Source organism: Alexandromys fortis, unplaced genomic scaffold (assembly GCF_014885135.2).
Source record: "Alexandromys fortis isolate MF-2015 unplaced genomic scaffold, M_Fortis_MF-2015_v1.1 scaffold_28, whole genome shotgun sequence".
Lineage (NCBI taxonomy): Eukaryota > Metazoa > Chordata > Mammalia > Rodentia > Cricetidae > Alexandromys > Alexandromys fortis.
The window spans coordinates 4,190,587-4,218,460 of NW_026067901.1; the positions used below are offsets into that span (position 1 = coordinate 4,190,587).

General features: G+C 39.5%; 1 protein-coding gene across 1 annotated transcript in view; it reads left to right on the plus strand.

Annotated features, from left to right (window-relative positions):
- Adamts20 (ADAM metallopeptidase with thrombospondin type 1 motif 20) overlaps positions 1 to 27,874 on the plus strand; it is a 107,702-nt gene that overhangs the window by 59,121 nt on the left and 20,707 nt on the right. Inside the window, exons 22-29 of the mRNA XM_050130883.1 lie at positions 8 to 172; positions 1,148 to 1,267; positions 1,768 to 1,875; positions 2,601 to 2,765; positions 2,866 to 3,156; positions 4,013 to 4,174; positions 5,463 to 5,636; positions 24,940 to 25,107. Of these exons, the coding sequence (XP_049986840.1) occupies positions 8 to 172; positions 1,148 to 1,267; positions 1,768 to 1,875; positions 2,601 to 2,765; positions 2,866 to 3,156; positions 4,013 to 4,174; positions 5,463 to 5,636; positions 24,940 to 25,107 (1,353 nt within the window). The remainder of the gene's footprint in view (positions 1 to 7; positions 173 to 1,147; positions 1,268 to 1,767; positions 1,876 to 2,600; positions 2,766 to 2,865; positions 3,157 to 4,012; positions 4,175 to 5,462; positions 5,637 to 24,939; positions 25,108 to 27,874) is intronic.

Below are 27,874 nucleotides of genomic sequence, written 5' to 3' on the forward strand. Positions count from 1 at the left end.
TTCCCAGTGTCCTGCCACGTGTGGAAAGGGAATACAGCAGCGGCAGGTTTGGTGTCAGCTGAGTGACGACCCCCTGAGCGATGGCTTCTGTAATGCCAGTACCAAGCCTGAGACCCTGAGACCCTGTGAGCTCCGGGCATGCACTTCTTGGCATGTAGGCCCCTGGGGTCCTGTGAGTATATGACGGGGCCGTCTCTGCTTTTGCCCATCTGTATAGGGAATGACAGAAAGGTTGTGTAATAGTCCACCCTCTCCTCAGGAGATTCTTTAAAATGTGGGTTCACATCTGAGGAGCTGGGATGATGGCTCAATGGGTAAAGTCCCTTGCTACCAAAGATTGATATTTTGAGTTTGATCCCTGGAACTCTTAAAAAGGTGGAAACGGAAAATGGACTGTCTGATGTCCATACATGTGTGATGGCATGTGTTTGTGTACACACATACACACAAACATGTAAAGTAATAATTGAAAAGTGCTTTCTGAAATGCGGTCCTGTATCAGTAGAATTTTGACATTGCTGATAGTTTTGCCTTGCTTAATATTTCAGCTTTGTTTTTTTAATTTAATTTAACCCAAAATGCTGAAAACACTTGCTTTTATCAACTTCAAGAGTGTATAAATATGTCCAGTATCTGTGCTAACATTGCTATTCCTGGGTTTGGTAGTCTTGCTGGGAGGCCCTGAGGTGAACAATGGTCAGGGCAAGTGAATGTGGGGAGTTCAGTCCCAAGGAGGCTGCCAAGGCTGATGGGAGGCTCCCCTCATTTCCACATACTTCCTTATAGATAAGGAACTTCACTTAACATATTATATGACATCGGGCAGGTTTTTATAACCAAAGTTGTGTTGTCTCCACAAACAGCACAGCAGGTCTCTTTTAACATTTTTATGGTGGCAGCTTTGAAAATACATTGATTATAGTGCATTTTGTTAACTGCAGTGTTTAGGTGATACCTGTACAATGGATTTGAATAAATAGGCATGTCAATTCGATTTACTAATTTTTCGTCTCAAATCTGATACCAAGTGCTAGTCTGAACAGCTACTGAGAGTACATGTTATATATATAGCTTTTCTGTTCACTAAGAAAGTGGGCGTTTCTGTAACCCTTGGAAACTGTCTTTGGCACCTGTCGTTTCCTTTCAGTGCACAGCCTCCTGTGGACACGGGTACCAAATGCGCGCTGTCAAGTGTGTCAGCGAGCTTGTCGGCTCCATGCTAGATGACAGAGAATGCCAGGAAGCCAGCCGGCCCAGCGACAGGCAGGTAAAGGCGGTCTCTTCATGGATCAGGAGCAGAAACAGGAAATGGAAGGGTGTCTTTTACACCCTGAAACACTTTCTGCATACAGAACGCATCCTTCTCGGTTTGGGCATGCTGTGCTCCACTCTATCTGCTTTAACTTGTACATTCCCCCTCTACCATGATGTCTGTGAGAATCCCATGAACTTGCAAAAGTGTACTTTTCTTTGTACAGCCATACCATCCATCAGAACGGTCCACATTAGGACTGTTTTGAAGGACTCTGTTCCTTCAATGGTCAGATAGGATGGCGACAGAAGGATTGGGATGGAGCCTTCCTACCCGGTTCCCCTCTTGCGAGCAGTATGTGTCTCAGCCAGGGAGAACCTAGGGTCATCCATTTACCTTTCAGCATGCAGAATTGTTGCGTTCTGAATTTGAAAAAGGAAACCCTGTACAGAATTTCATATACGCCAGATTAAAGAGATAGATGGAATTCAATAAGGTTTGTTTTTCCCTGACAGGAATGTATGGTTGCACCTTGCTTGGTTGTTCCAAACATTGGGGCATCCTCCTTACCCGCCATTCCCCTGGGAAAGGCAGCCCAATGGCGCCATGGATCTTGGACCCCAGTAAGTGACCCCGCATGTCTGCTGTGGAGGCTTCACCCATGTAAAAGCAGCAGTTGCTCAGTTTTGTCAGCTTTAATGTGAGCATTCATTCTTGGGTATTTGATAGGATGGAAGAATTACAGGATTTAGATTTGGGTCGTGGAATGATAAAATCGTGGCTGTCCTTTTAGGGAGCCTGTGTCTCTGTGCAGGGGAGTGACCCTTCAGGTTGCGTTTTCTAGTTTGTAAAATGAAGATAAGGCCTATGGTCCAGACAGCTATCAGCAGTGGCTATGTAATAGGCAGTTATCCGCTTGTCTCAACTGCAGACATCTTCATGCTGGTTTGTTTTTTAACTGAAAGCTGTTATGGATCAGCCATTTCATCTTGCTCTAATCCCAGGTTTTAAATTATGGGATCAGATGCCTTCTATTACAGAGCCTTTCAATGTTATTTTTTGATAATATCTAATGATGATTTTACACAAAATGTTTCCAGAACCTTTAATTTTCACATGTGATTAAACATTGCTTTAAATAATATGGTCATTCAAGTGATTAGATCTGACTTGTAAAACTCCTTATCTAAAGTGGAGAATATTACTGCCTCATGTGTGTCTGATGCAGGAGAGATTACTCCTTTTCTATGCTGTCCCTGAAAGCTTGGTACTGTGGGACAGAGCGGCTCCAGGTAACAAGAGTGGGGGTGTGACTAAGCCCATCCCACTATCACTTGGCTTTTTAAAGTGCTCTGTGTCCTGCGGAAGGGGCAGTCAGGCCCGCTACGTGAGCTGCCGCGATGCCCAGGATGGGATGGCCGATGAGTCGCATTGTGCCCACTTGCCCCGGCCTGCTGAAGTGACCCTCTGCTTCAGCCCTTGCGGAGAATGGCAGGCAGGGAACTGGTCACCGGTAAGCACACGTGTGAGAAAGCAGGTGCTGAATATTTAAATATAATGTTGGATATTAATGCGGGTTATTACATTGTAATGCTGGCTGCCTTTCTAATCAGTGCTCAGCTTCCTGCGGACATGGGAAAACCACTCGACGCATTTTCTGCATGAGCTACCACCAGCCAGTTGATGAGAGTTTCTGTGACCCTGAAGTTCGTCCTGTGATTGAACAAGAATGTAGCCTGGCAGCCTGCCCGCCCCCATACAGCCACTTCCCCAGCTCCTCCGAGCAGCCAAGCCAGTTTCCAGGCAGAAATAACCCATTAATTCATAAACCAGAAGAGAATCAAAACCAGGGGGTCCACCTGTCAATCAGAGGAAACCAGTGGAGAACAGGCCCGTGGGGAGCAGTAAGCTGTCTTTATTGAGTTATACTAATTTTGTAACTGAATCCTATTGCAGTCCTTTCCCAGATATGTGTGTAATGACATCAAATGTTTTTAACGTGTTATCTGAAGATCAATAGCTCAGTTCTTCAAAGGCCGAAAGCATTTTGATGCATAGTACAAGCCCCCGGGGTAATCACTAACCACACTGATTACCGAGGAACCCACTTGAAAGCCTCTTGATTAGAGTCCATATCATACAAAAGAGGGCAAAGCTTGTGATAGGTAAGACTGGATGCTGGGGAGAAACAGAGCCTTGCTGAGGCAGCAGTCAGGAGGCTAGTGCCGGTCCTGAGAGTGTGGGGGTCCTGAGTGTTCCTTTCAGAAGAGACTGAGGGGTAGACAGGAATGAAGAGCCAGTGACAACTCGGTGTCTATTCTAAAATGTCTTCCCAGTGAGACCATAAACCGTCAATTTCTTTTCACTTAGCATCTATTTTGAGAGTGAAGGATCATTTTTTTAATGCAAATTTGAAAGATCTCCTTTTCATCAACAATTTTTATTTATCTTTTTCTTAAGACAGGGTCTCACTCTGTAGACCAGGATGGCCTGGACCTCACAGAGATCGGCATGCCTCTGCCTTTACCTCTGCCTGAGTGCTGGGATTAAACTCATGCACTACCATGCCAAGCTTTCATCAAAAGAAAAAAAAAATTCTAATGAAGCCCTTTGTAAAAAGTCGAGTGTTTTTGACAGATTTCTTGATTGAAATTGTGGCCCCACGTGGGCGATTTGACCTCTGACCTTGCTTTGTGTCAAGCACCTTCCTCACTGGGTGGAGTGAGTGTGCCCTGTGTATTTCTGTTCTGTCCTCGTCAGTGCTCCCGAAGCTGTGCAGGAGGCCTTCAGCGCCGGGCTGTGGTCTGCCAGGATGAAGATGGGCACAGTGCTTCTTACTGTGATGTGGCCTCTAAGCCCCCAGAGTCAAATCACTGTGGCTCCGGACCCTGTCCACAATGGAATTTTGGGGACTGGGGAGAAGTAAGTCGTGCTGTCCCCCCCATGTCATCTTTGAATGACAAAAGTACCATGCTTCCTGCTGTGGGATCATTTAATCTCACTATCTTGTGTGGATTTTTAAAAGTCCTTTTGCAAGAAGCACTCTGGTGTTTCCAGAGAACATTCCCGAGAGAGTGTGCAGGGTGTTATTCAACAAAATCGGATGTGCTGGCCAATATGTGTGTATGCTACCACTGTCTTTCAAAAAATGAATATACAGTCATTTAAACTTCTCAAGAAGTTAGATTGATATAGGAACAGAAAACCAAGTTGATGTTTGTACCATGCTCTATTCTATTGCATGCCACTCATTTGGCTCATTCCTTTAAACCAAGTAGTTGTGAATTATTAAGCATTTTTTAAGGCCCAAGCACTCTTAGGCACCATCAGTGTAAAGGTAATCGAAATGTTAACTCTGACTATTAACAGCTCCCTCACCCCCATGTTTTAGATGGGAAGAAAAAGAAAAGGCTTGTTTAATGCTTTTCTGTAGGCATAATTTTCTGTCCTGCCAGCCAGCTCCCAAATAACCACAAAGAGACTTCTTATAAATTTTGAAATCTTGACTGATAGCTTAGGCTTGTTTCAAACTAGCTCTTATAAGTTAACCCGTTTCTATTAATGAGCTTTCTGACTCTTGGCTTTATTAGCTTTACTCTGTTCTGCCCATGCTGCTTTCCTGCTTCCTCTGTACATGGCTGGTGACTCCAGCTTCTTCCTCCCAGCATACTCTCTGCCCCCCAAATCTTACCCATTTAGCCTTTTATTAAACAAATCACAATGACATATCCTCACATAGTGTAAAAGAGTATAAGAATATCCCACAACACTTTTGGAATTAGTTTTTTTTCCTTTTTTAGAATGACTAGTACACAATTTCTCTTCAAAAGGAATTTGAAAAATCATTCTCCAAAGGGATACTTTAGCTGGCAACTAAAATGTTTCACGTTCCTTTAAAAAATACTTTAAGCTCTAGCATTGCAGATAATATTTAAATGTTGGATAAATAAATATAAACTTTAGTTGCCAGAATGCTCACCCAGTGTGCATGAAACTGTGAATGTGACCCCCAGGACCACAAAAACTGAGTGTGTTGTACACCTGTAAGTGGGGGAAGGAGGGTCAGGAGTTCAAGGTCACCCTACATAGTCACAGAGGGAATCCCAGATCAGCCTGAATTATAAGAGACCTTGTCTCAGAAGATGATGGAAGAAATATAATATTCTCTTTGATGTTTATTGGGTCTAAACTTTCCTGTTCTTATTTCCAGTGCACACAAACATGTGGAGGAGGAATAAAATCAAGATTCGTCATATGCCAGTTTCCCAATGGCCAAATGGCACAGGAACAGAACTGTGAACTTCCCAAGCCACCAAGCATGATGCATTGTCATGTACACGCCTGCCCTGGTGATGTGTCCTGGTATCGGGGACCATGGAAATCGGTACGATAGCAATCGTAGTCTTATTGCCGTGTCCCTTTTATGTGAGTTTCCTCTTTGTAAGTAGGAAAATTCACATGCTATCTCATAGCTGATTACTGCTTCTAACAGTGGACCATCGACTGTCCTGGCATGTATATTAAAGTCAACAATTTCAGTAGGAATTCATTCAAGTACTGTAATTACATACGTGTATGTAATGGTTTTATATGTATTTACTTTCTATGTGAATTTTGAACTAATTGAAATGCTTTCCTTCATTGCATCTCTGATTAATTGGACATGTGCATAATGTTAACCCTTTACTTGTAATAATGGCAGATTAAGGCTGTGTCTTGTTTGACTTGTTATGACTGTATGTGGCTTTTGTCTGTCACTATCCAATAACTGATTCCAAGTCAAATAACATTGTTTTAAAATGTGTTTCCTTGCTGTTAAGTCGATTGGTTTAGAATTGTGAAGATAGTAAAGACAAAGGCATTTGCTTACATAAATTGTTCATGGCTTGTTAGAAACATCATAGAGAAGTATGACTCATGTAGTAATTTATTATGAATATTCATTTTTCCACTGTGTGGACTAATTATGGTTTAGGAATATTTTAATTTTCCATTTTTTTGAGTCATAGACAGAACTCAAAGATAGTGCTAATTAATGGTTTCTTTTCTCTAATATTTTTCAAATATCTGATTGAAGTATAATTAATGCACAAATATACAAAAATTAGCATTTTATCACCTTTGTTTTTTAGATCATGAGTAAATGAATATTTCCTTTCAGATAAAAAGGTAATTTGAGACAGTAATCTATTTATAACTAAACTCACAAACTGAGCCATTTTTGTTCAAATTAAGGGGAAATCTAGCCCCTGATGGCCTTGTAGTGGCTTTGTTTTTGAGCCCAGTGGTGCTGTTTTCCCACGAAGCATGACTTTGGTGCACAAGTTTTAAACTTCTTCCTGTGTCTCTGCCTTGTGATGGACTCTGAAATAACTAACTGTAATAATTTTGAGGTCGAATTTCCATCAGGGGTCAGTGCACTGCCTGTTTGGGTATATTTTCTTGGTGCTCAGTTACATGATTTTTTTCCTTGCTGTCACAGTGGCAGAGTGGACTGTATGGATCACAGTGCCTGAAGTATTTACTATCAGGCCATTTCTCAGAAAACTTTGCTAGTGCCTGCTCTGTTTAATGAACACAGAGCAGCGTGTCTAAAGGGTAGGGCAGAAATAGAATATTAGAACTACAGTGTTCAGTGTGAGGTCCGCATAACCTTCCATTTGATACCTCCTGAAAGTGTCCACCATGGAAGCCACCTACGTCTGTGTATTGTATTGGAATACATCTGACCCTGTATTCCAGGGACATGCTTGTACATCACTCATATCCTAAGGGAGAAACCTGGATGTCCATTAAGTCCTCTGTACAGGCAGCTTTTCAACCTCATAAAAATAATCGGTCCAGACAGCACCTGAGACTACAGAACGTAAGGGGGGGTGGCGGAAATCCTCGTTGTTTACTACACGCCTATTCCAAAAGCAGCTAATCGAGAAATTTTAGTCTTTGCACTAGTGGAGAACTGTAATAACTATATATTTTGATAATTTGAAAATGAAGTTTTAAAAAAGTCTCAATAAATGTTTATGCCAGAATCTTTACAAACCTATTTATTTGCATGTGTAAAATATATATCATGAGAGTGCCTGGATTTCTGTTATTATATGAAGAATATTTATTTTTTCAATTAGTCTTTTATATTAAAAGGACTCAGGGGATCTGAAGTTTTGTTATCAAAACCAGGTATATATATATAATTTTTTTGCCTCTTTCAGTATTGCTACATATTAGCCAAATTTCAGAATACCTCTTATAACAGATTAGATTAGTATTCTTTCATGAGTAACATTAATTCCTATAGACCCTGCTCATTCAGTTAGGAAATTAAGGGACTGTATATGCATACGCATGGATGAGTGCCATTAAATCTTTTTATTTTAAAGGAAAATAAAAGGAGTATATAAAATCATTATTAAAATATTTTAGAAAAAAGTATGAATATATCCCTAGCTTTTATTCATGTTCTGGGAAATCTTGTGTTGTAATAACAAAAGGAATAAATGAATTATAACCTGTGCTTGTTAACTGAATCACTACGTTTTTGTAATAAGCCAATGTGAATGGATTGTACCTTAACCGTTCTTCGTTCATGTGTGGTCTTTGTGCTTGGCATAATGTATATGTATGCTGTATTTTCATCCCTTGCATTGGTACCTAAATGTCTTAAGCGACTGACAAACCTTACAATGTAATGAACGGTCCCTGTCTTTGGTGCTGTTTTTCTTAAGTAACAGGCTGTTAATGTCTCTTATTAAAAAGCTAACTGTTGAAAGTGAATGTTTTCATATTTTTTTCTGAGTATTTGTATAAGTTACTACAATTTTCTAGAGAACTCTTACAAACTAATATAGCCATGTAAATATGTAAGATTTACCACCCGCTTGTTCATTTAAAACTACTAGAAATGCTTACATTTTTCTTTTTATGTATTATCAGCAATGAATAAAATGTAGTGGGGGGTTATTACTACAGTTAAAATCAGACTGTTAGTTTGTGACCAGCACAATCTTTAATAGGATCATCACACTTCACACAATTGAACTGCTGGAGAAAATGCTTTTAAAATATTGATTTCCTTGTATTTCCCCATGGGCTTAAGTAGTTTTCCTAGAATGATTTTGTTCACCATGTGAAATGAACTCATGCCTGATAAGTAAATACTGTGTTCTGGGGCTGAGAACAACACAGTCTGAGCAAGGTAAATGCCATTCCTTGAAGACCCTTTCTCTTAGAACACTTTAGGAAGTTCTTTTTGGAATTGAAAGTTTGCTCTTAAAAACCCACTCACTCTGGTGCTTTCCTTCAAAGTATTTTTGGGGGAGAAAAGTCAAAAGAGTATAGAGAGACAAAAAAAAATGCTACCCAAACCCTCTCAGAAGTGAGCTGGTGGTCCGTGCAAACACACCTGACTCCACAGCTTGCTGTGCTCATGGTTTTGTGTAACACGGCCTCTGCAGCTCTCACTTATGGGTGAGCCTAGGAGCAGCTTGGGACAGACTGGCACCCCCAAAGCCGGCAGCTGCGCATGAGCAAGGTCATGTGTGGAGAAACAGTCCAGAAAGCAGTCATTTAAAGAGCAGTCGAGGTACCTACAATAATGATTTCCTTAAATCTGGAAAAAGAACGTACAAACATAATAAGTAGTTTTAAAATTTTTGTTATTTATTGTGTGGTTTGTATATACATGGTACACGTGTGAATGTCAGAGGACAACTTGCAGGAATCTGTTCTCACTAATACCATGTAGATATCAGAGATGAAATTCAGGTCATTAGGCCCCGGGGAGAAGTACTTTAACCCACTGAGCCCTCTTGCTGCCCCTGGAGAACAATTTTTAAAATAAAGTTTAAAATATATTAAATTGCATTTATTATTATATATTTAATATAATATATTATTATATATTTAATATAATATACTATAATATACAATTATTATATATTATTATATATTTAAAATGTATTCAAAATTTGCTTAACATATTTATCGCCACATCTTTCTATAGTACATATATTGTTCTCAAATATAATATATATACAACATAGTGGGCACTCTGGTGGTCACTATAACTCAACCAGATGTAGTCCTATGTACAATGATTTGACAATTTAATAGTGAGAGTGTAAAATAAAGGCAGTCACAGGCATGGGGTATTACAGTTGCAGCAACAGCCAAGTGATTTATAATATTGAAGACTCATAAATATTTGGAGCTTGATATGTTAGAATAAACCAAGGATTACTGATGAAGATTACACTTGGAAGCAGAGGAATTCTGCCAGTAAATCCTTCTAGAAAACTTAAACCAATAAGATGTATTTCTTCATAACATGGGTTACATTGAGGAGGGTCTCGTTCTACTGTCAAACAGTGGGTGTTTATGCACAACGCCACAGCCTCCTCCTCTGTGCATGTGGATTCCATGCCTCACAAAAAGAGAACAGAGGTGAGCTTACAGATTTCCCTATGTGTCTACTTATGGTGCTCTGAAAATAGTAAAAGAAACCAAATGGATCCTGGACATTTTAGACAAATGACCTCAGAAAAACGCGAGGAGCTAGCCTAAAGGAAGAGTGGTTGTAGCCTTTGATGTCACTGGGGCTGTAACTTAGAACCAAAAAGCAACTAAGTCGTGCCCCTGAGTAAGTGGGAAGTGCCATCTTTCTGATATTTACATGCTGGAGAATGCAAAAGCATCCATGTGTCTGTGGCATTTCTACTGTTTCCCCAGTGAATGCTTTAGATGTACAAGCTTCTCTGGAAATACTAGATTTTTTCAGAAGACATTGCTCAGAGCCCTCTAATGCCTCAGCTGAGCCTGCTTATGGAAGTTAGAGGAGTATTATTGGTGAACATATGTGTCAGTTTTGGATAGTTAGACAAAACCATATTCTAGCTTCTATGTAATCCTAAGAGTCAGACACTATAATCTGTTTAAATGGTTTCCAAATCTTTCAAGGTCAAAGGCCTTGCCGTTTCAAAGGTAGGTATATTTCTCTTAACATGTTTTCATTGTGTGTTCTCTTTCTTTGTACATTGTCTCTAGAAATTAAAATGTGATTATTTGATTTAGAAAAGGAACACAAATGTGAATTTTTAAAGTACCATGTGAATAATACTAAATATAACTTATTTTATGAAGTTAAGGAAATTTTCTATCATTGAATTATTTGTTAACCACTTAATTGTTAAGAAGTGTTCAAGTATTTTGATGAGTTTTGAAAATGTAGCTCAACTCCCTAGTGCAGGTCAGAGCATGTGATGTATTTAAAATGTGATTTTAATAATTTCTAGCATTGAAATATTTATTTGGAGAAATCTCTCAAGGAGCAACGCTCATCTGTGGGCACTCTTGTCAAATAAGAAATTGGTTTAAAATCAAGTGTGGCAATCATTTTACAAATTTGTCTTAAATGACACCATTAAGTTCTTTAATTTTTTAGGAGTTAAATTTTTGGATTTTTAACAAATACCTACCTTTGAAACTGCAAGGTATTTGACTTTGAAAGATTTGGAAACCATTTAAACAGATTAGAAAATTTGACTTTGAAGTTTTAAGGATATATGCTTGGCAAAAAATAACAAATATTTTCAAACATTTAAAAATGTTTGGGGGAGGTTTCCAAAGCAATTGCTTTCTGCCAAGCACTGGTTGGTCTCTTCTTTACCTCAAATGACAGACATTAGTAGCTCATTGGCTTTCCTGAAAACATTAGCAAATGTAGAACAAGCTTGTTTCTAAGATGAAAATTAGAGCTTCATCTTTGTGAACCCATTACTCTCCATGTGTGTAGACACAACTGCCCAAACCCTCCTTGTGCTAAAAACTAAGGCAAAAACAAGTGCCCCTAGGAGGAAGTCAGGGCATCTTCTTCTCAACACAGAGAGAAAACCATGCATTTACATGTGTGTTAACCCAGGGATCATCAGTGAACAGATAAGAGCTTCAGGGACTCAGTGGATACACTGGGTGTGGGTCAGTGACTGCCCCTTTTACTGGGAAGGCAGGCGTAAAATAGGTGTGGTGTGTCAGACTTGTGCCCAAATTACAAAGGTTACATTTATGTTTTGGGTCAAAATAAATGAGTAGAACTTCTTAAAATAGTATTTTAGGGTGGAGGAGCTGGGAAGATGGTTTAGTGGGTAGATTATGGGCCTTAAGTTTGGATCATCAGAACCCTTGTAAATCAAGCTAGACAAAGTAGTAAGTGTCTGCAGTCCCAGTTCTCTGATGAAATTGGTGGAGGAGACAGAAAAATCCCTGGAAACTTGCAAGCCAGCTATCCCAGCACACCCTGTGAACAAGAGAGACTCATAGTGGGAGATGAGGACAGACACCAAAGACTGTTTTCTGACCTCTACCCATGAACGTTCATGGGCTCACAGTCACATGAAAACACATATATGTTGTATATACAAAAGATAGTATTTAGTACTTAGAAAGGCTTTGAATTTCTGAGTTATGCTTTACAAAGGCTATGACTTAGACATTCAAATACTTTGCGTGGCCAAAATGTTTAGTAACATTTCTAAATCCTCACCAGCTAGAGTCAAGATAGAAGCTATTATTATTATTTTAGGTGTTTTTGAGACAGACTGGCTTCTGACTCTCTGAGTAGTGAAGGATAGTCTCAGTGTCTTGAGAATTTTGCCTCTACCTCTCAAGGTCTGGGATTACAGGTAGTTGGCTCTATGGCTGCTCAAAAAAGAAATGGTCTGACAGGAATCATTATGTATGCTTGTAGATCCCAACACTCAGGAGACTGACAAGGGAGTTGAAGGCCAATATAAAGATGCCATCTTCACAGAGCAACAACAAACATTTGAAGGGCATGAGAAGATGACTTAGCACTTAGGAGTGCGGGTTGTTGTAACATGAGGGCCTGCTTGTTGGGGTTTCTGTCCTGAATGGTTTCTTTCTTCCCACCAGGTCCCACAGCCAGTAAGCCCCAAAGAAATTACACAGAGGTCGATATTAATGATAAACTGTTTGGCCCATTAGCTCAGGCTTCTTATTAACTCTTATAACTTATATTAGCCTATTATTCTAGTATATGTTAGCCACATGGCTCACTACCCTTTTCAGTGGGGTAGGTCACATCCTGCTTCTTTGATGTCTAGACAGGACTGCGGAGGAAGCTTCCCTCTTCCCAGAATTCTCCTGTTCTCTTCGCCCCACCTATACTTCCTGTCTGATTGTCCCACCTATAATTCCTGCCTGGCTACTGGCCAACCAGCATTTATTTAAAATATAATTGACAGAATATAGACAGATTTCCTGCACCAGGTTGCTCTTTCAGAGAACCCATGTTCAATTCCAAACATCCACACGGTGACTTATAATCATCTGTAAATCCTGTTCCAAAGAATTCAGTGTCCTCCTCTGGCCTCCATGGGCACTGCATGAGTGTGATGCACAAACACAAATGCAGATAAGCACTCATAAACATAAACTAATAAATAAAATCTAAAAAAAAAGAAAAAAAAACTTAAAACACCAGAAAAACAGCATTTGTTTGTCAGGGCTCTGCAGGTACAAGGGGTCCTTTTCTCGCTGGTGCCTATTGTGTTTAACTCTTGACATCTTTCTATACAGTTTATCTGGACATCGGAGTTGTAAAAGGTTAAAAAAAGAGAAGAAATGGCACTTCTGGTGAGGCTGGATGTGATACCTCACACCTGTAATGCAGGCACAGGAAAGACTAAACAGAGGAATAGTCATGAGTTTGATGCCAGTCTGGGCTATTGAGCAAGACCCTGAATTAAAAATTAACACACTATCATCAGAAGTCAAGCGTTTTTAACTAGTTACCTCTCTCTCTCTCTCTCTCTCTCTCTCTCTCTCTCTCTCTCTCTCTCTCTTTTAAGTAGACATTTGCAAAAATCTATTCCTCTTTGTCATTCTCATTGGAAAATAATTCAGTATATACCTGATGCATTTTTTTCAGTGTTTGGCAATAGTGTTCCTCAGGGGAAAGATGACAGGTGTCAAGAATCCCCTGGGATTCTTGCCTCCAGCTCTGACTGTTGAGGTCTGCTCTGACTGTTGAGGTCTGCTCTGAGAATCCAGAAATTCTGTGCTCCAGGCATGCAGGTGCATAAATCAACGGGAGAGCCTTTATTGTTCTCAGGATTTGGAAAAGAAGGGAGAGAAAAGATGGGAGCAGTTGATTTAATTTACATTTGCATAGTGCGTCAAGCACTGTAAAAGATTCCTTCACATGTCATACCACTACTGTGAGCTCTGCCATTATTGTCATCATTTTATCTGAGAAAGTAGAGGACTGGTGAAGTTGAAGCACTGTTAGCTACTGTACACGTTGCTGCAACACGACACCTGGTGGAACTTCTTAAGAAAGGATGTGGTTTGGCTTTTGGTTCTAGGAGGGTACAGTCTATTGTGGCAGAAAGGCAGAGTGGTCACTTGCATGGGCAACCAGGGAGCATAGTGTGGACAGGAAGTGAGGCTGAACTACAAAACCTCAGTGCTCGTCTTGAGCTTTCACATCCCAAACAGTGCCACCAGCGGGGGCCAAGTGTTCAAATATATGAGTTTATGGGGAACATTGCATAGGGAAAAATGCCCCACGTTGAGTGCCATTTGTGAACAGAGACTCTACTTTCGCTTCCCGGCCTCCCAGACTTGAATATTCACACAGAAACTATATTAATTGCAACACTGTTTGGCCAATGATTCAGACATTCCTAGCTAGCTCTTATATATTAAATTAACCCATTTCTATTAATCTATGTATTGCCACATGACTGTGGCTTACAAGGTCATGTTTTGACATCTTTCTCCTTAGGCAGCTACATTGCATCTCCTTGACTCTGCCTACTTTCTCTTTATATCTCTATTCAGATTTCCCACCTGGCTTTACTCTGCTAAGCCATTAGCCAAAATAGCATTATTCATTAACCAATAAAAGCAACACATATATAGAAGGACATCCCACATCAGCAAACCACACTAAGCATCTAGCCCTAGGTTGCCCAAGTACTGACAGCTTTTTCAAAATGTAAGTGTCTTATTCTCTACCCTACATATTTTTATTATCTAACCCATCACTCCCCACTATTAAAATTCATAAAAACCCATCTTACATTTTAATAAAAAATAATTCATTGTATGTGCTTTTGGTAATTATTTAAAATGGACTCAATTTCACTGAATTATAAGTTTAATTGCTAAAGCCATTCCATTGCCACTTCTGTTGCATGTGACAAGCAGACATTAATTTGTGCAATGTATGGCTTTCCTTTAATTCCCACTCTGACTCGTCCCTGCCCAGGACACTTATATAGCTCATTCATGTCTCATCTGAGAGCTCTCAATGCATATTCCTTTTGGAATCTTTACAACCCTGATTACAAACAAACTTCCTGGCCTTACTTTTGTCAATTCCCAAAGCAGCTCACAAAGCATTTGTGGAAATGGGGATGGTCATTCCTGGTATTTTTTTTGGGGGGGGGGATTTAGTTTTCAGAATGTTTTCAGTGTTATCATAGTAATGCTTTAAATGTTTGTATCCAAAAATAAAAGTACACTGGAGTTTTATGGTCTGTCCACACTGAAGAATTTCAGTTTTTCCACAATGGAAGGAAGGTGCTCATGGTTCTTCCTGTTGGCTCCAAGGTAGGGTACATGTGGGATACTTATTATAGAGAGCATCATACATTCTTGAAAAGCAATATCCTGGCTTCCTATGGTTTGTAAAAGCATCAAGACAAAAAGGCTCAGAATAACACCAGTGAAACAGTTATTAAAATTTGGGGGTGTGTGGAGTAGGGCTGGAGAGATGGCTCAGTGTTTAAGAGCACTGACTGCTCTTCCAGAGGACCCAGGTTCAGTTCCCAGCACCCACATGGCAGCTCAAAAACAAAGCAGGCTTTTTCTTTTAGGCCACCAACCAAGTCGCAAATCATGACACAGAGACTTATTAGTTGTGAATAGTCAACTTAACTTAGAATCATTTCTGGCTAGCTCTTTTAACTTAAATTATCCTGTTTCTCTATCTCTACTTTCTGCCTTAGGGCTTTTTACTTGCTTTTCTTCTGTATATCTTTCACTGCTTCACATGTCAGTTTGTCTGGTGTCTCCCTTGTTCTCTCCTCTCTTCTCTGGTTCTTTTTTTTTTTTTTTTAGTTGTTGTTGCTGTTGTTGTTTTTGTTTGTTTCTTTTTTGTTTTGTTTTGTTTTCCTAGACAGGGTTTCTCTGTAGCTTTGGAGCCTGTCCTGGAACTAGCTCTTGTAGACCAGGTTGGCCTTGAACTCACAGAGATCCGCTTGCTTCTGCCTCCCGAGTGCTAAGATTAATGGTGTGTGCCATCACCACCTGGCCTCTTCTCTGGTTCTTTCTTCTCAATTTTCTCTCTCCTATTTATTCTCTCTGCTTTACAGCCCTGCTTATCCTTTTTCCTGACTAGCTATTGGCTATTCAGCACTGTATTAGTCCAAACAGATGCCATAGGCAGGAAAGGTGAAACAAATGCAGTATGTCTTTACATAATTCAGAGCACATGGATACAGCATGACACAAATGCAGCATAAACAAAAGTAACACACTTTACACAGTTAAAGTAATATTCTGCAGCATAAACAAATGAAGCCCATTTTTGTCTGATGAAAATAATATTCTACAGAACACAAATGTCTGCAATTCCAGTTCCAGGGGATCCTGCACCCACTGCAAAACACCAATGCAAATAAAATAAAAATAAATAAACTTTTAAAAATTGGGGCAGTATTTTCATGATTCTCATGTTAGCCACAGCTTTTGCTTCTCAAAATAAGTAAAGATTTCTGTCCCTAGATGAGTGTCACTCCAGACAGGGACTCTAAACCAGTCTTGCTTGCAAACAGACAGTGTGGAGAAGTCTGAAATACTCCTTATTCCTTGAGTTAAAAACAAATTACAAGCCTTATAGTAATGGCAGGATTCCCTGAGTAGTTCCTGCTGCAAATGATGCTTTCAGCCAAGTGAGATGGCTCAACCCTTTAGTTCCAGAACTCAGGAGGCAGAGGCAGAGGCAGAGGCAGAGGCAGAGGCAGAGGCAGAGGCAGAGGCAGAGGCAGAGGCAGAGGCAGAGGCAGAGGCAGAGGCAGAGGCAGAGGCAGAGGCAGAGGCAGAGGCAGAGGCAGAGGCAGAGGCAGAGGCAGAGGCAGAGGCAGAGAGACTATGTGAGTTTGATCTGTGTAGCAAGTTCCCGACCAGCCAGGGCTACACAGTAAGACCCTATCTTAAATAGTCATGCTGCTGCTGCTTGGATTTTGAATTGGAATTACATGTAGTACTGCTTCTAGCAAAATAAAGCTGAGTTTAGTAGCATCTGTACTGGTGAACATATTTTTTAATCAATTTGACACAAACTAGAGTCATCTGAGAGGACAAAAGCTCAGTTGTGTGTTGGTCTGTGAGGAAATCTTCTTGTCTGACTGAGCCCAGGGTGGGTGGTACCTGCTTCGCAGGTGATCCTTATATAACAAGGCAAGCCAAGTAGCGTTCCCCCAGGGTCTCTGCTTCAGTTCCTGTCTCCAGGTTCCTGTTATCAAATTATCCAGATTTCTTGGGTCCACCTCTGTCACAGCATCAGAGAAGCAAACTAGAACAGCATCTTTGCCAGTCTGAAATCACCTCCTCACTTCTGACTGAAGAGTCAGTTCGGTCCCTGAGACCTTTAGTCCCTAGTCACAAGAGATTTTTTTTTTACTTTAATTTTCTGATACATATTAGCATGTGGTAAGCGTTTCTATATAAGATACTTATATGGGTCAATATGTAACTTTGCATCAAGTTTGGTATTTGGAACTGAATAGTAATCTTTGCAGTTGCGTAGACAATATTGCCAAGTAGATGACAGTTAAGTTTTTCATTAAGTATTCAAATTGATGCTGGGCAGTGGTGGTACATGCTTTTAAACCCAGCACTTGGGAGGCAGAAACAGGTGGATCTCTTTGAGTTCAGGGCCTCTTCCCACAAGATGCTCTTCATGTGGGAATTGGTCTGTTCTTTTGGAAAGAACTCTATTATTGTACTGCCTTAATGATTTTAATCTTGGACTTATAACGAAGAAATCCAACTGTAGAAAGTTTTGTCCATTGTAGTGGATGCTCTTCAGGGTGAAGCAGCTCCAGGAGGTTTATGTCTGAGAGACAAACTGTGGCAAACTTTCGCGGAGATATTTCTGGATTTCTGGAAGTCTCAAAAACAATAGTGCTGCTGGGGGTTAGGTACAGTTTTTATTTAGTTACTGTTGTATTAGGACTCTTTTACAAAGAGAGAGAAGAGAAAGGCTTCGTGTTGTCCTACTTGGAAAATTCTGTTTCCAGGGTGTTCTGACCTGACCCACTATCATTCCTCTGCTGAGATCTTACTTCATGCTTTGGTCTTTCATTTCACAATGATATTCCAAAGGTAGTAAACACAACCACTAGAATGTCATTTTAAAATTCTCAGGTTAAAATTATCAAGTTATCAAAATTTAAATCTACTTCAAAATCAGCACATATCAAGCTTCAGTTTTGAGTGAAGAGCCAAACAAGGCTGATACATGTATGTAATAATAATTCAATCAATACAGAAAATGAATTGACAATTTGCAATTGTCAGTTAACCAGAGGAGACGGTCCAGTCCAGCCGAGCGTCTGGAATTTAATTCGAGCCGTTCTGTCTGTTGCACTCCGGTGCTCCGCAGACAGTCTTGCTTCTCTTAGTAGAAATGAGGTCTAGCTTGTGGTAAGTGGAGATTCCAGGCCTTAGGGGTAAGACACACTTTCTGTGACCTCAGCTCTCCTTAAACAGATCAAGTGAATCCTCCTACCATTCAGTGAGCAGCTCTTTGTTAGCCGTGTGGACAACCTAGTTATTACGTTATAAAGAGTAAATAAGCCATTGGAGCTGTGTGTGAGCCACGTGTCCGTGAGCATTTACATCTTCAACAGATGGACCTTTCTATTATAAAAACAGCAGGAGTTGATTTGGTCTTTAGAAGTGAAATAATCATTTCATCTGATCATTTGATGCCTTCTAAAAACATTTTTAAAAGAAAGAGTCAGGGGACTGGAGATGTAGTGCAGTGGTAGAGCACTTGCCTGGAACACCCAAAGCTAATATATAAAAGAACCAGAAGTGATGGCACATACCTGTAATCCTAGTGCTTGGGACTCAGGGTGGGGGAGTCAGAAGCTCAAGGTCACCCTCTGCTATGTAGAAAGTTCAAGACCAGCATGGCTGAATATAAGAGATTTTCTTAAAATTAGGAAATAAGTAAAATTTAAAATTCAAGAAAATTTGTAGGCCAAGCTAAACAGAACAGTAGTACCTTGCTTGGTTTTGCTCAAGGTTGTTCAGTGTATTCTATTACTATAACTGCTGTATATCTTATTGTCATTATCAACATACTCCAAGTTAATTAATACATTAGGACACCAAAATTACCAAATGTCTGAGAAAAAAAAACTCAGGTTATGTCAACTTGGGTTTTATTTCCTAGTAGCTGAAAAACTAAATGGCCCAATTTTTAGCCATTTATGAAGAGGTTTTGAAAATGCATCTTTTGACATAAAGGCTTTACAATTATATTGCAAAATCGTGAGGTTTCTGATGTGGGAGTGTCATATATCAATCTTTTGATTTCATTGGTTAAGCAATAAATAAACTGCCTTGGACCTACCTGATAGGTTAAAACATAGGTGGGAGGAGTAAACAGAACAGAATGCTGGGAGAAAGAAGAAGTGAGGTAAGACTCCTCAGACAGACTCCATGGCTCCTCTCAGAGACACACACGATGAAGCTCTGACCCAGGATGGACTTAGGCTAGAATCTTCTTGGTAAGCGCACCTTGGGGTGCTTACACACATGATTAGAAATGGGCTAAATTAATATGTGAGAATTAGCCTAGAAGAGGCTAGATATAAATGGGCCAAGCAGTGTTTAAATGAATACAGTTTGTGTGTTGTTATTTCAGGCATAAGCTAGCAGGCGGCCGGGGTGCTGGGGACGCAGCCCCGCCGCTCCTATTACAACAGGTTTCCTTCTTGGTGTGTTTTTCTTATCTTTCAATGAGACAGATGTGAAAGAAGCCGTGGTTCAGCTGTTAACATTTAGTTCTAATTCTTATTTACTGACCCAGAATAAATAAATGGCCTTATTAGAAGCCAATTTTCAGAACTGGTTATTGGCAAATTTACTTATCAAAAGTCATTTCAGAGAACTGGTGATGATATAACCACCTCCTCACCCACCCACTTTCTGCAGATCCTTCCTCTTTTTCATCTTTATCAGTCCCTCTTCTATTTTCAGGCAATCTTGTCAGAGTTTGTTGTTTTTCCCAGAGGGAGGGAGCATGCGCTGCTTGTCTTTCTGTGTCTGTCTAACTTCACCCACAAGACCAACTCCAGTTCCACCAGTATTTCTGAAAACACCATGTCTTGTTCATCTTAATGGTTGGAAACAAAGGCACTCTGCAAGTAGCAAGCTCTCTTTAGCCACTCGTTGACTGATGGACACCTACTTCATTCTGCGACGTGGCTACACAGGTCTCTCGGGGGTGTTGACTTCATTTCCTTCAGGGTTACAGCCAGGAATGAAATATATGAACCATAAAGTAGATGTGGATTTGGTTTTCTGAGGGACTTCCTACAGGTTTTTCATAGTGATTTTATTAACTTATATGCCAACAGTTGAATATTAGTTTCAATATTTGTTCTTAGAGAAGTATAAATAAAATTTACATGACAACATAGAACAATCCCCCAACTAAAGAGTAAACTATGTATACATTTGCATATGTATATATTTATATATTGCATATTTATATTCATAGAGAATACTATACTAAGGCAAATGAAATGCACATTCGCAATTTTTATAGTTTTAATTTTGACTTCTTTTCTACAGACCAGACTTCAGATTTTTTTCCAGATAACTAGTTACAGGACCTTCAAGGACTAAAATGGAAATGATTATTGGTGTGTTGTTGCCTGTTTTTTTCCTGGGGAGGCAGGAACAACTCCCTATTGACCCCAGATACAGCACTAGCTGCAGGGCAAAGGGAAGATTCCACCAAAGTCTAGCTCGACCAGCCAGTGAGGTTTTAGCCATAGCGATACATAGGTAGCTCTATCACTGTCAGGGACAACTCACTAAAGCTGAATCCAGAAGCTCCTTGCACAAGCTTCTGGCTGCTCTGCCGGTCTTCTGTCCCTAGGAGATGCGCATTGTTTATGTAATCTTGGAGACAGGCTTCCCTGGTCTTGAGGCTTCACTTTTTGTGAGCTTCCTGGACTCAGTGTCTTCTTCTGTCAAGAAGGGAGTTTCACTTCAGAGCAACTGACCACACGGCGTATGTAGGAAACAAGGGAATTTTGAATGTTCCATTTCACACCTGTTATGTGTCTCCAGTGGACTCTGAGTGAAGTCAGAGAAGCACAAGGGAGTGAATGAACTCGCACTCCTCTGGTCTATTGTGTACTGCAATTATCTCTTCCTCATAGAAGAGGAGAGTGAACAACTTGTAATGCGTTAAATTGGGAAAAAGTGATTCTGAGGCCTTCCTATTTTCCATGCTTCTCTTTGGTGTGTCTGTTCTTGGTTTGTTTATTATCCAAGAGAAAAAAGATGCAGAGAAAAGATGATTAGAGGCATATTGGATGAGAAGCAGGATGTGTAAGAAGGGAACTGTGAAAACCAACCTAAGCATGCATATTCTGAATTAAAGACTCTTAAAGATTAGGAGAAGACAGATTGTCTACTATTTTAAAACAAGACACTCGGAAAAGAGCAAAAGCCATTTTTAGAGAGGAAATGAAGGTTACGCTCAGTATTGAGCAGGGTAAATGTGCATGGTGTTGGTGAGGAAGGATAGGGCATGTGTTGGCATCCTAGGTGGGGTAGGCGGAGTACTTCCCAGAGAAAGACATTATAACTGTCTCATCCACTGACCTCCGTCTTTGCCATTTACTGACCCCCATAGGCAGCACGGAAAATGTCCTTAAACCTGCCCCCACTTAAAATCAGTGTGCTGTTTTGTATTCTTCTGGTTCTTTACTGATTCATATGGTTTTACAACTTTCATAGTGTTATAAGCGCTCTTAGAAGTTTGTTTAGTCATTTCTTCACATAAAGAAAAAGTATCTTCCTTTTGCCTTCACAAATGTTATCTTACTAATGTCACATAAAAATGGACGTCTGTACAGGGCCGGTTCTGCATCACTGGGGTGGACCGCAACAGATGTATTTTAGGGCTGTTGTGTTAGTACTAGCTAGCACGCATACTAATTCTCCCAATGTCAGTATGCTTCGTACAACTGTCAGAAAGGATAACGTTCTGGATTAAACAAGTTTATAAACATCTGGAGAAGCAAAGGCTCTCATGTGTTAGATCAAAGCAGCCTCCATCTCCTCATTTGAATTTGTTCAGCAGTTTATGGTTTTAAAACTAGTCAAAAAGTCTCCATAACTGAGCCGTTGATTTTTCTATCATCTGTACTGAAATAACAAATAACTTTATTCTATAATTCCTTGCAGCAATTTTGTAAAAGGAAGACTATTGCTGTTCTAGAGTTAATTCTTCTCAGTATAGAATATTACTGTTCTAGAGTTAATATTTCTCACTATAGAATATTCCTGTTATAGAGTTAATTCCTATCAGTATAGGCTGCATTCTCCCAGAATAGGAAGCTTCGGGTCCCCTGAAGGCCTGGAGTGGCTCCATTTTATCACATGCAAGCTGTGCGTTTCCTTCAAATGGCCTGTTTTGTTTTTAATAGAAATTTTTTATTCGACTCATTTGTAAACAACATTGGTTTGGAATACTTGATGCTTATTTGCTATTGCTGGGTAGGAAGCAGCTTGTGTTCTTGTGATTGTGGACCATCTTCATCCATTAGAAGAGAGGAAGGGAACTGAGATGGAGAAGATGACAATAGAGGCGAGTGGTGGGTGTGATCAAAGTATGCTGTAGACATGGATGGGGAATGACCATGGCAACCATGGTCCTGAATGAGCAATACTCGAGTTTTGAAAGACTTAGGAAATACAGGTGACTTTTAAGAAGATATCATCGACAAGAATGCAAGAGAGAAACTTTATGGTATTAATACAATTCCAAGGGAATAATCAGATATCAATTGTCTTAAAAGTTGAGAGACAAGAGATCTTTCTGTGGCACCAGAGGAAAGAATCGCTGTGTTTTGTGGGTTTCCGTGAGATGGATGACTTCGTGCAGTTTTCCCAGTTCAGAATGCAGTGTGGTTTGGGTGAAGAAGGGGGTAACGTTTCACTATTGTTTATGGTGTCGCTGCCTCTTTCCAATGAAAACATAATTCTTCGCATAGCATCTTCTCTTTTACTTTAGAGAAATTCCCACATGGCATTCATCAGACGTGATAAAATGCTGCAGTTACTCTTCCTCAGAACTGGGGGGGAAACAGATCTGTATTTGTTCAGAACTCAAAAGAAAGAGTTTTATTTTAAGTCCATCCAAAGCATAAATTACTTTGCAAATCTTTGGTTCTGTAGTTTTTGTAGCTTAGAGGAGTGTGTGTGTGTGTGTGTGTGTGTGTGTGTGTGTGTGTGTGTACGAGCTCACACACACACGCGCGCATATCTGTGTGTATAGACAAATTTGGAGCCTTTAGAGAAGTAAAAGAACTTGGGATAGTTAATCTAAGAAAGAAAATAATAATCAGTCTTTAAGATTAAAGAGTGAGGACCAACTTTATGTGACAGACTTTGTTGATTTCCCATGGGAGCCCTTACCTCTTGGGAGGAGTGGGTGGGAATGGTCTTGAGGGGGGGGAGGTGGGAGTCAAGGATGGGAGGACAGGGAGAGAACTGTGGATGGAATGTAAAATGAAATTTAAAAAAATAAAACATCAACAAAAGGGTGAGAAATATTATTGTACCTTGAATTTTCATGATCATGAAGTTGGAGAGATGGCTCAGCAATTAAGTGCACTGGCTGCTCCTTAATTCCTAAGGCAGCTCACAACCATCTGTAGCTCTAGTCTCAGAGCATCCAGTGCCCGTTTCTGGCCTCGGCAGGCACTGCACACATGTGGTACACAAGCATATATGAATTCAAAACACCCTTACACATAAAGTGAAGTGAAAAAAACCTGCAAAACCATGATGACAAGTTGTGTAATACAATATTTGAAAAAAAGAGCATTGATTAAAACTGGGTGCTTCATAATGGAAGAAGAGAATGAATTAAAGGCAAAAGAGTGGCACTGCCATTTCTTGAACAAATAAGAAATATACTTTAAATTATATTTATTAATTTTACTTTTATAAAAATAAAAATTTTCTTATAAAATTGGTTTACATTTAGGGAATGTATAGTGATGGTTTGAATTAACTAATCATAGTTTAGATAACTCCAGTAAATTAAAATAAGGTGGAATAAAAAGAGTAGGAAATGAATAGAAAACTGTTCTGTTTTCTGAAGAGTGGCTTTTTGGTTCATACCATGTGAGTCTGCATTCCAGGCCAAACTGAAGTCTCACGTTCAGTCTCTTTTCTCCTGTTGCAATTGTTTTGTAAAGGAGCTGATTATTCTCAAAAATACTTGTAATATTCTGCATGATTGAACAGTCTTAATTGCTGAGCCATCTCTCCAACCTCTTTAATTATATGTGTGTGTATGTGCATGCATGTATGTGTACACATGTTATAAATATATAGAGAATACAATATCCAACATTATCACAATCTGTTACATATTTCTAGATAAATCAAATGTCCACTCCTCTTTTAAAAGACTGTTTTACTGTATAAGTTGGAGGGCTGATGATAGACACTCCTTCCATACTGGTGCAATAAGAGTTGTCTAGGATCTGTGTCTACGTTGCTTGACTTTTCCCTGGTCCATCTATCATGCTGAAGTTATCAATCAGGAGCATCTCAGGGAACTCATAAAGAAGAACGGCAAAAGAGGAATCTAATATATCTAATATTTCATAAGGATCCACATGGGTAATAGAACTATGTTAGACAATCCCTATTCCTCTTATGTGGATCTTATGGGGAGTTTATAGGTATGGTGTTTTAGCCTCTCTTCCCAAGGAGAAGAAACTGACATTAAGGCAGTGTTCTGTGACAAAGTCCAAGCTGTCTACCACAGTGCACTGGACTCATGCCTGGAATTATATTTTCAAAGCTTTTGTTGTCTCTATTGGGTGACTGCTAGTACAGAGATGTGCAAAATACAGAAATAATGTATGAAGAAAACAAAGCTGCTTTCTCAGTTGGCTCACAATGCTGAGTGATCGTGGGGACATTTTGTTTTTATGGAGAAAGATCAGATCTTAGTGTGAAAGTATGATAATACATATATACAAGATGGTGACCCTATGTCCCTATGTACAAACCAGATTACAGGTTTGAACATAACTTTCAGCTAGTTAAAAACAGTCTTTAACTTTAGTAAATCTAAATCTTTATGTGCCAGAGTTTATGGCTAGTACAGTTTAGATAGTCGGTACTTTGTGGAAGGAATGGCTGCTTTATAATGTCAGTATTAATTAATTTACATTGGTAAATTTTGAATTCTCGATAACTGAAAATACCAGTAAGTTGGGTAACAAAAATGTTGAAGCAATAGTGCTTTTCTTACTTCATTTTGTACTTTTGGAGATAAGATAATAAAAATACGTTATACATTGAGTGTATCTGTGTATCTTCTGTAGTGCTCAGCTTCTTGTGGTAAAGGTGTAAAGTACCGGGAGGTCTTCTGCATTGATCAACTCCAAAGAAAATTAGAAGAAAAACATTGCAGTCATCTGCATAAACCTCGAACTCACAAAGCTTGTAGATCGGGACGGTGCCCTTCATGGAAAGCCAATAGATGGAATGAGGTATGTGGCATTTTCAACTATCACATGATCTATCTATCTATCTATCTATCTATCTATCTATCTATCTATCTATCTATCTATTATCTATCTATCTATCTATCTATCTATCTATCTATCTATCATCTATCTCCTATCTTCCTTCCCATCATCTCTAGATATCTATATTTACATTTTAAAGTCTGATTTCAGCATTTGTAATGACCTTGAAAGTTTGACTTCTTTACAGCATCTTTTATTACAGAATGTTCTGCACTGTGCTCAATACTATATAGCACTGTTGCATTTGCCTAAGTTTACTGGTAAAATAATTTAGTTTCTCAATTTTATTTTGAGGTTACATTTTTACAGGAAAGTTTGCTAGTGAACATAGGGCTCATGGCTACCGGCATCATCTTGGTTATCTAACAACAAAGTATATCCGGTGATGTATTAATAATGACCTTGTTTCCATCTCGGAATCTTGGAATTGAGTTAAGATGGCATCCTGGAGAGACAGAGAATAAATTACAGGCATAGTTGCAACTAGAGGTGAACAAGTGAGGCTTGAGATCTTTGGAAGGACTAAGAAAACTCAGCACAAAAGAAGTGGATAAACACATGCGGTCCAGGCTGGCAACTCAATTTTGAAAGAAAAGTGAATGTATGCTTCAGCATACTCTAGTACAAGAACCCCATACCTACATAGTTTTTTGATGGACAGTTGGTGTTTGAGGGGTACCGTATCACCTCATTGATACCGAATAAAAAATTCTCTAGTTTCATTGTAAAACAGGCAGCTTCTGCAAAAGGTTGTTCTGCTGGGAACTTGGTGATATTTAACTGATCTCTGAAGAGAAAAGAGTAGAATAAGATTATTCTATTGTCTTCCTAAATTGTCTACTAGATTGGCCCTGACCAAGGGAGATAAACATTCAAAAATTTTCCCCTAGGCACAGACACTGTCCACGTGGATGACACTCAGTATCATACTTGGGACTTGACACATTGAGGAGTCTGCTCAGGGTGGGGTCACAAGCAAAGCTGGGATTCCCTAAACACAAATGACAAAATGTCTTTTTTTTCTAGGAGGTCATATGTGTGCTGGGGTGGTGAGTTCATTTGTTAGTTTTAATGAGTCGAGTATTTAAATTGCCTCTAAAGCCACACATCTGGACATCAGACACAAATTGTCTTGTATTACACTGTTTGTCACTGTTAAGCAGCAGTAATTAGCAAACACCACTAAATACACTAGGAACATTATCAGATAACCAATGAAAGGCACTCCTTTCTAAGTCATTTGAACTAATCTGGCCAGCAGTTTTCCAAATGCATCTTTGGAGCTGAGGTCTCATTCAGGGTGGCAATAAAAATGATTATTATTATTTTAGAATTATATTCTTTTATAATAATTATATTAAAGCAATGCTACAGTTTATGCAATTGGAACAGAGAAGCAACCAGTGATTATCTTGTGCATCTCTCTGAAAGTATAGATGTGTAGAACACATTACTATTTGTAGTGTAAGTATAGCCTGAAACTATTGACTTCATAAGAGGATTTTTTGTAGAATAAATTGAACAGTAAGAACCACACAAGTGGCCATTTGTTTCTGACAGAGACTTGGGGACGGTGTAAGTGAATGAAGCGAATTTTAATTACGAAGGAAAACAATGTAAAAAGAAGACAGATTCTGTACAGAGCATCTGTGTCTTTATTGGTCTTAACATCCATCCTTGCGGCTGAAGCCTATTCCTTTAGGAGAGCTTGCATCGTTTCATTTTTAGCATAAGTCAAGCCAATGTGGAAAGATGATGTATTTGCTTTTGTGAGGCAGATGGTCAAAGGCCAAAAAAGACTCCCCGTGATGCAATCATGAACAGATGTAGCAGAGAAAGGTGTTTGGGACCCACAGGAGTCTTGGTGACCCAGAAAAGTAAAGCATTCTCCTACTTCACAGACACACCCCTTGGTCCTACCTGAGCTCAACTGGAGAGTTGTGCACTGTGTATGGGAAACATCTGTGGATTTGGTTGTCCAAATGTGGTTGTGCCTTTTTAGTGTTTCGCCCTCTTTAGGAGAGCTAGTCTGCTCTTTTTCTGCACAGAGACATACTAGTCCTCCACATGTAACAAACCCACAATGTGACAAGTGTAATCAATGAAGATTACACTTTGATAACTAAATTTGATAGCAAATCCTATGATAACTAAGTCACCACGTTCAAAATAAAAGAAATTTGGCCAAGTGTGAAGTAAGGTGCTTGGTAAACAGTATATCCATTGTCTTTGAGAGAGACAAGCTAGTAGCCCGAGATAGTGCTGCAGAAGTAAGCATGGGGCATTGTTCAGACTTACATGTTAAAGACAATAGGAAGTCATACAAGATATTAAGAGACACTCATATCTTAGCTCACACTATAGGACGTAAATGATGGCCACCGTATACCTAGGAAAGCCATTGTAGGTCTGAAAAAAGATGGTGATGGAATCCTGAGTTTAATTACTCATCTCCTCTTGATCAGGGCCAACATGCTGGGCAATTTAGAGAGCTATTAAAAGGGTCTCATTCTATTCCATTCAAGCCCCAGAACAAGGTGGTCATGATAAAGATTCAGTAGCTACTTGTTAGACAGAAGAATTGAGAGAGCCTACTGAGTGACAGAAACACTGTGGGAGGAAAGTAAAAGAGACAAGCAAATTCAATATTTCTATTCTGAGTCACTCTGTACATAATAATAATCTTCACCAAATATATAAAACTAAGGTAGGACATTTAAAAAGTATA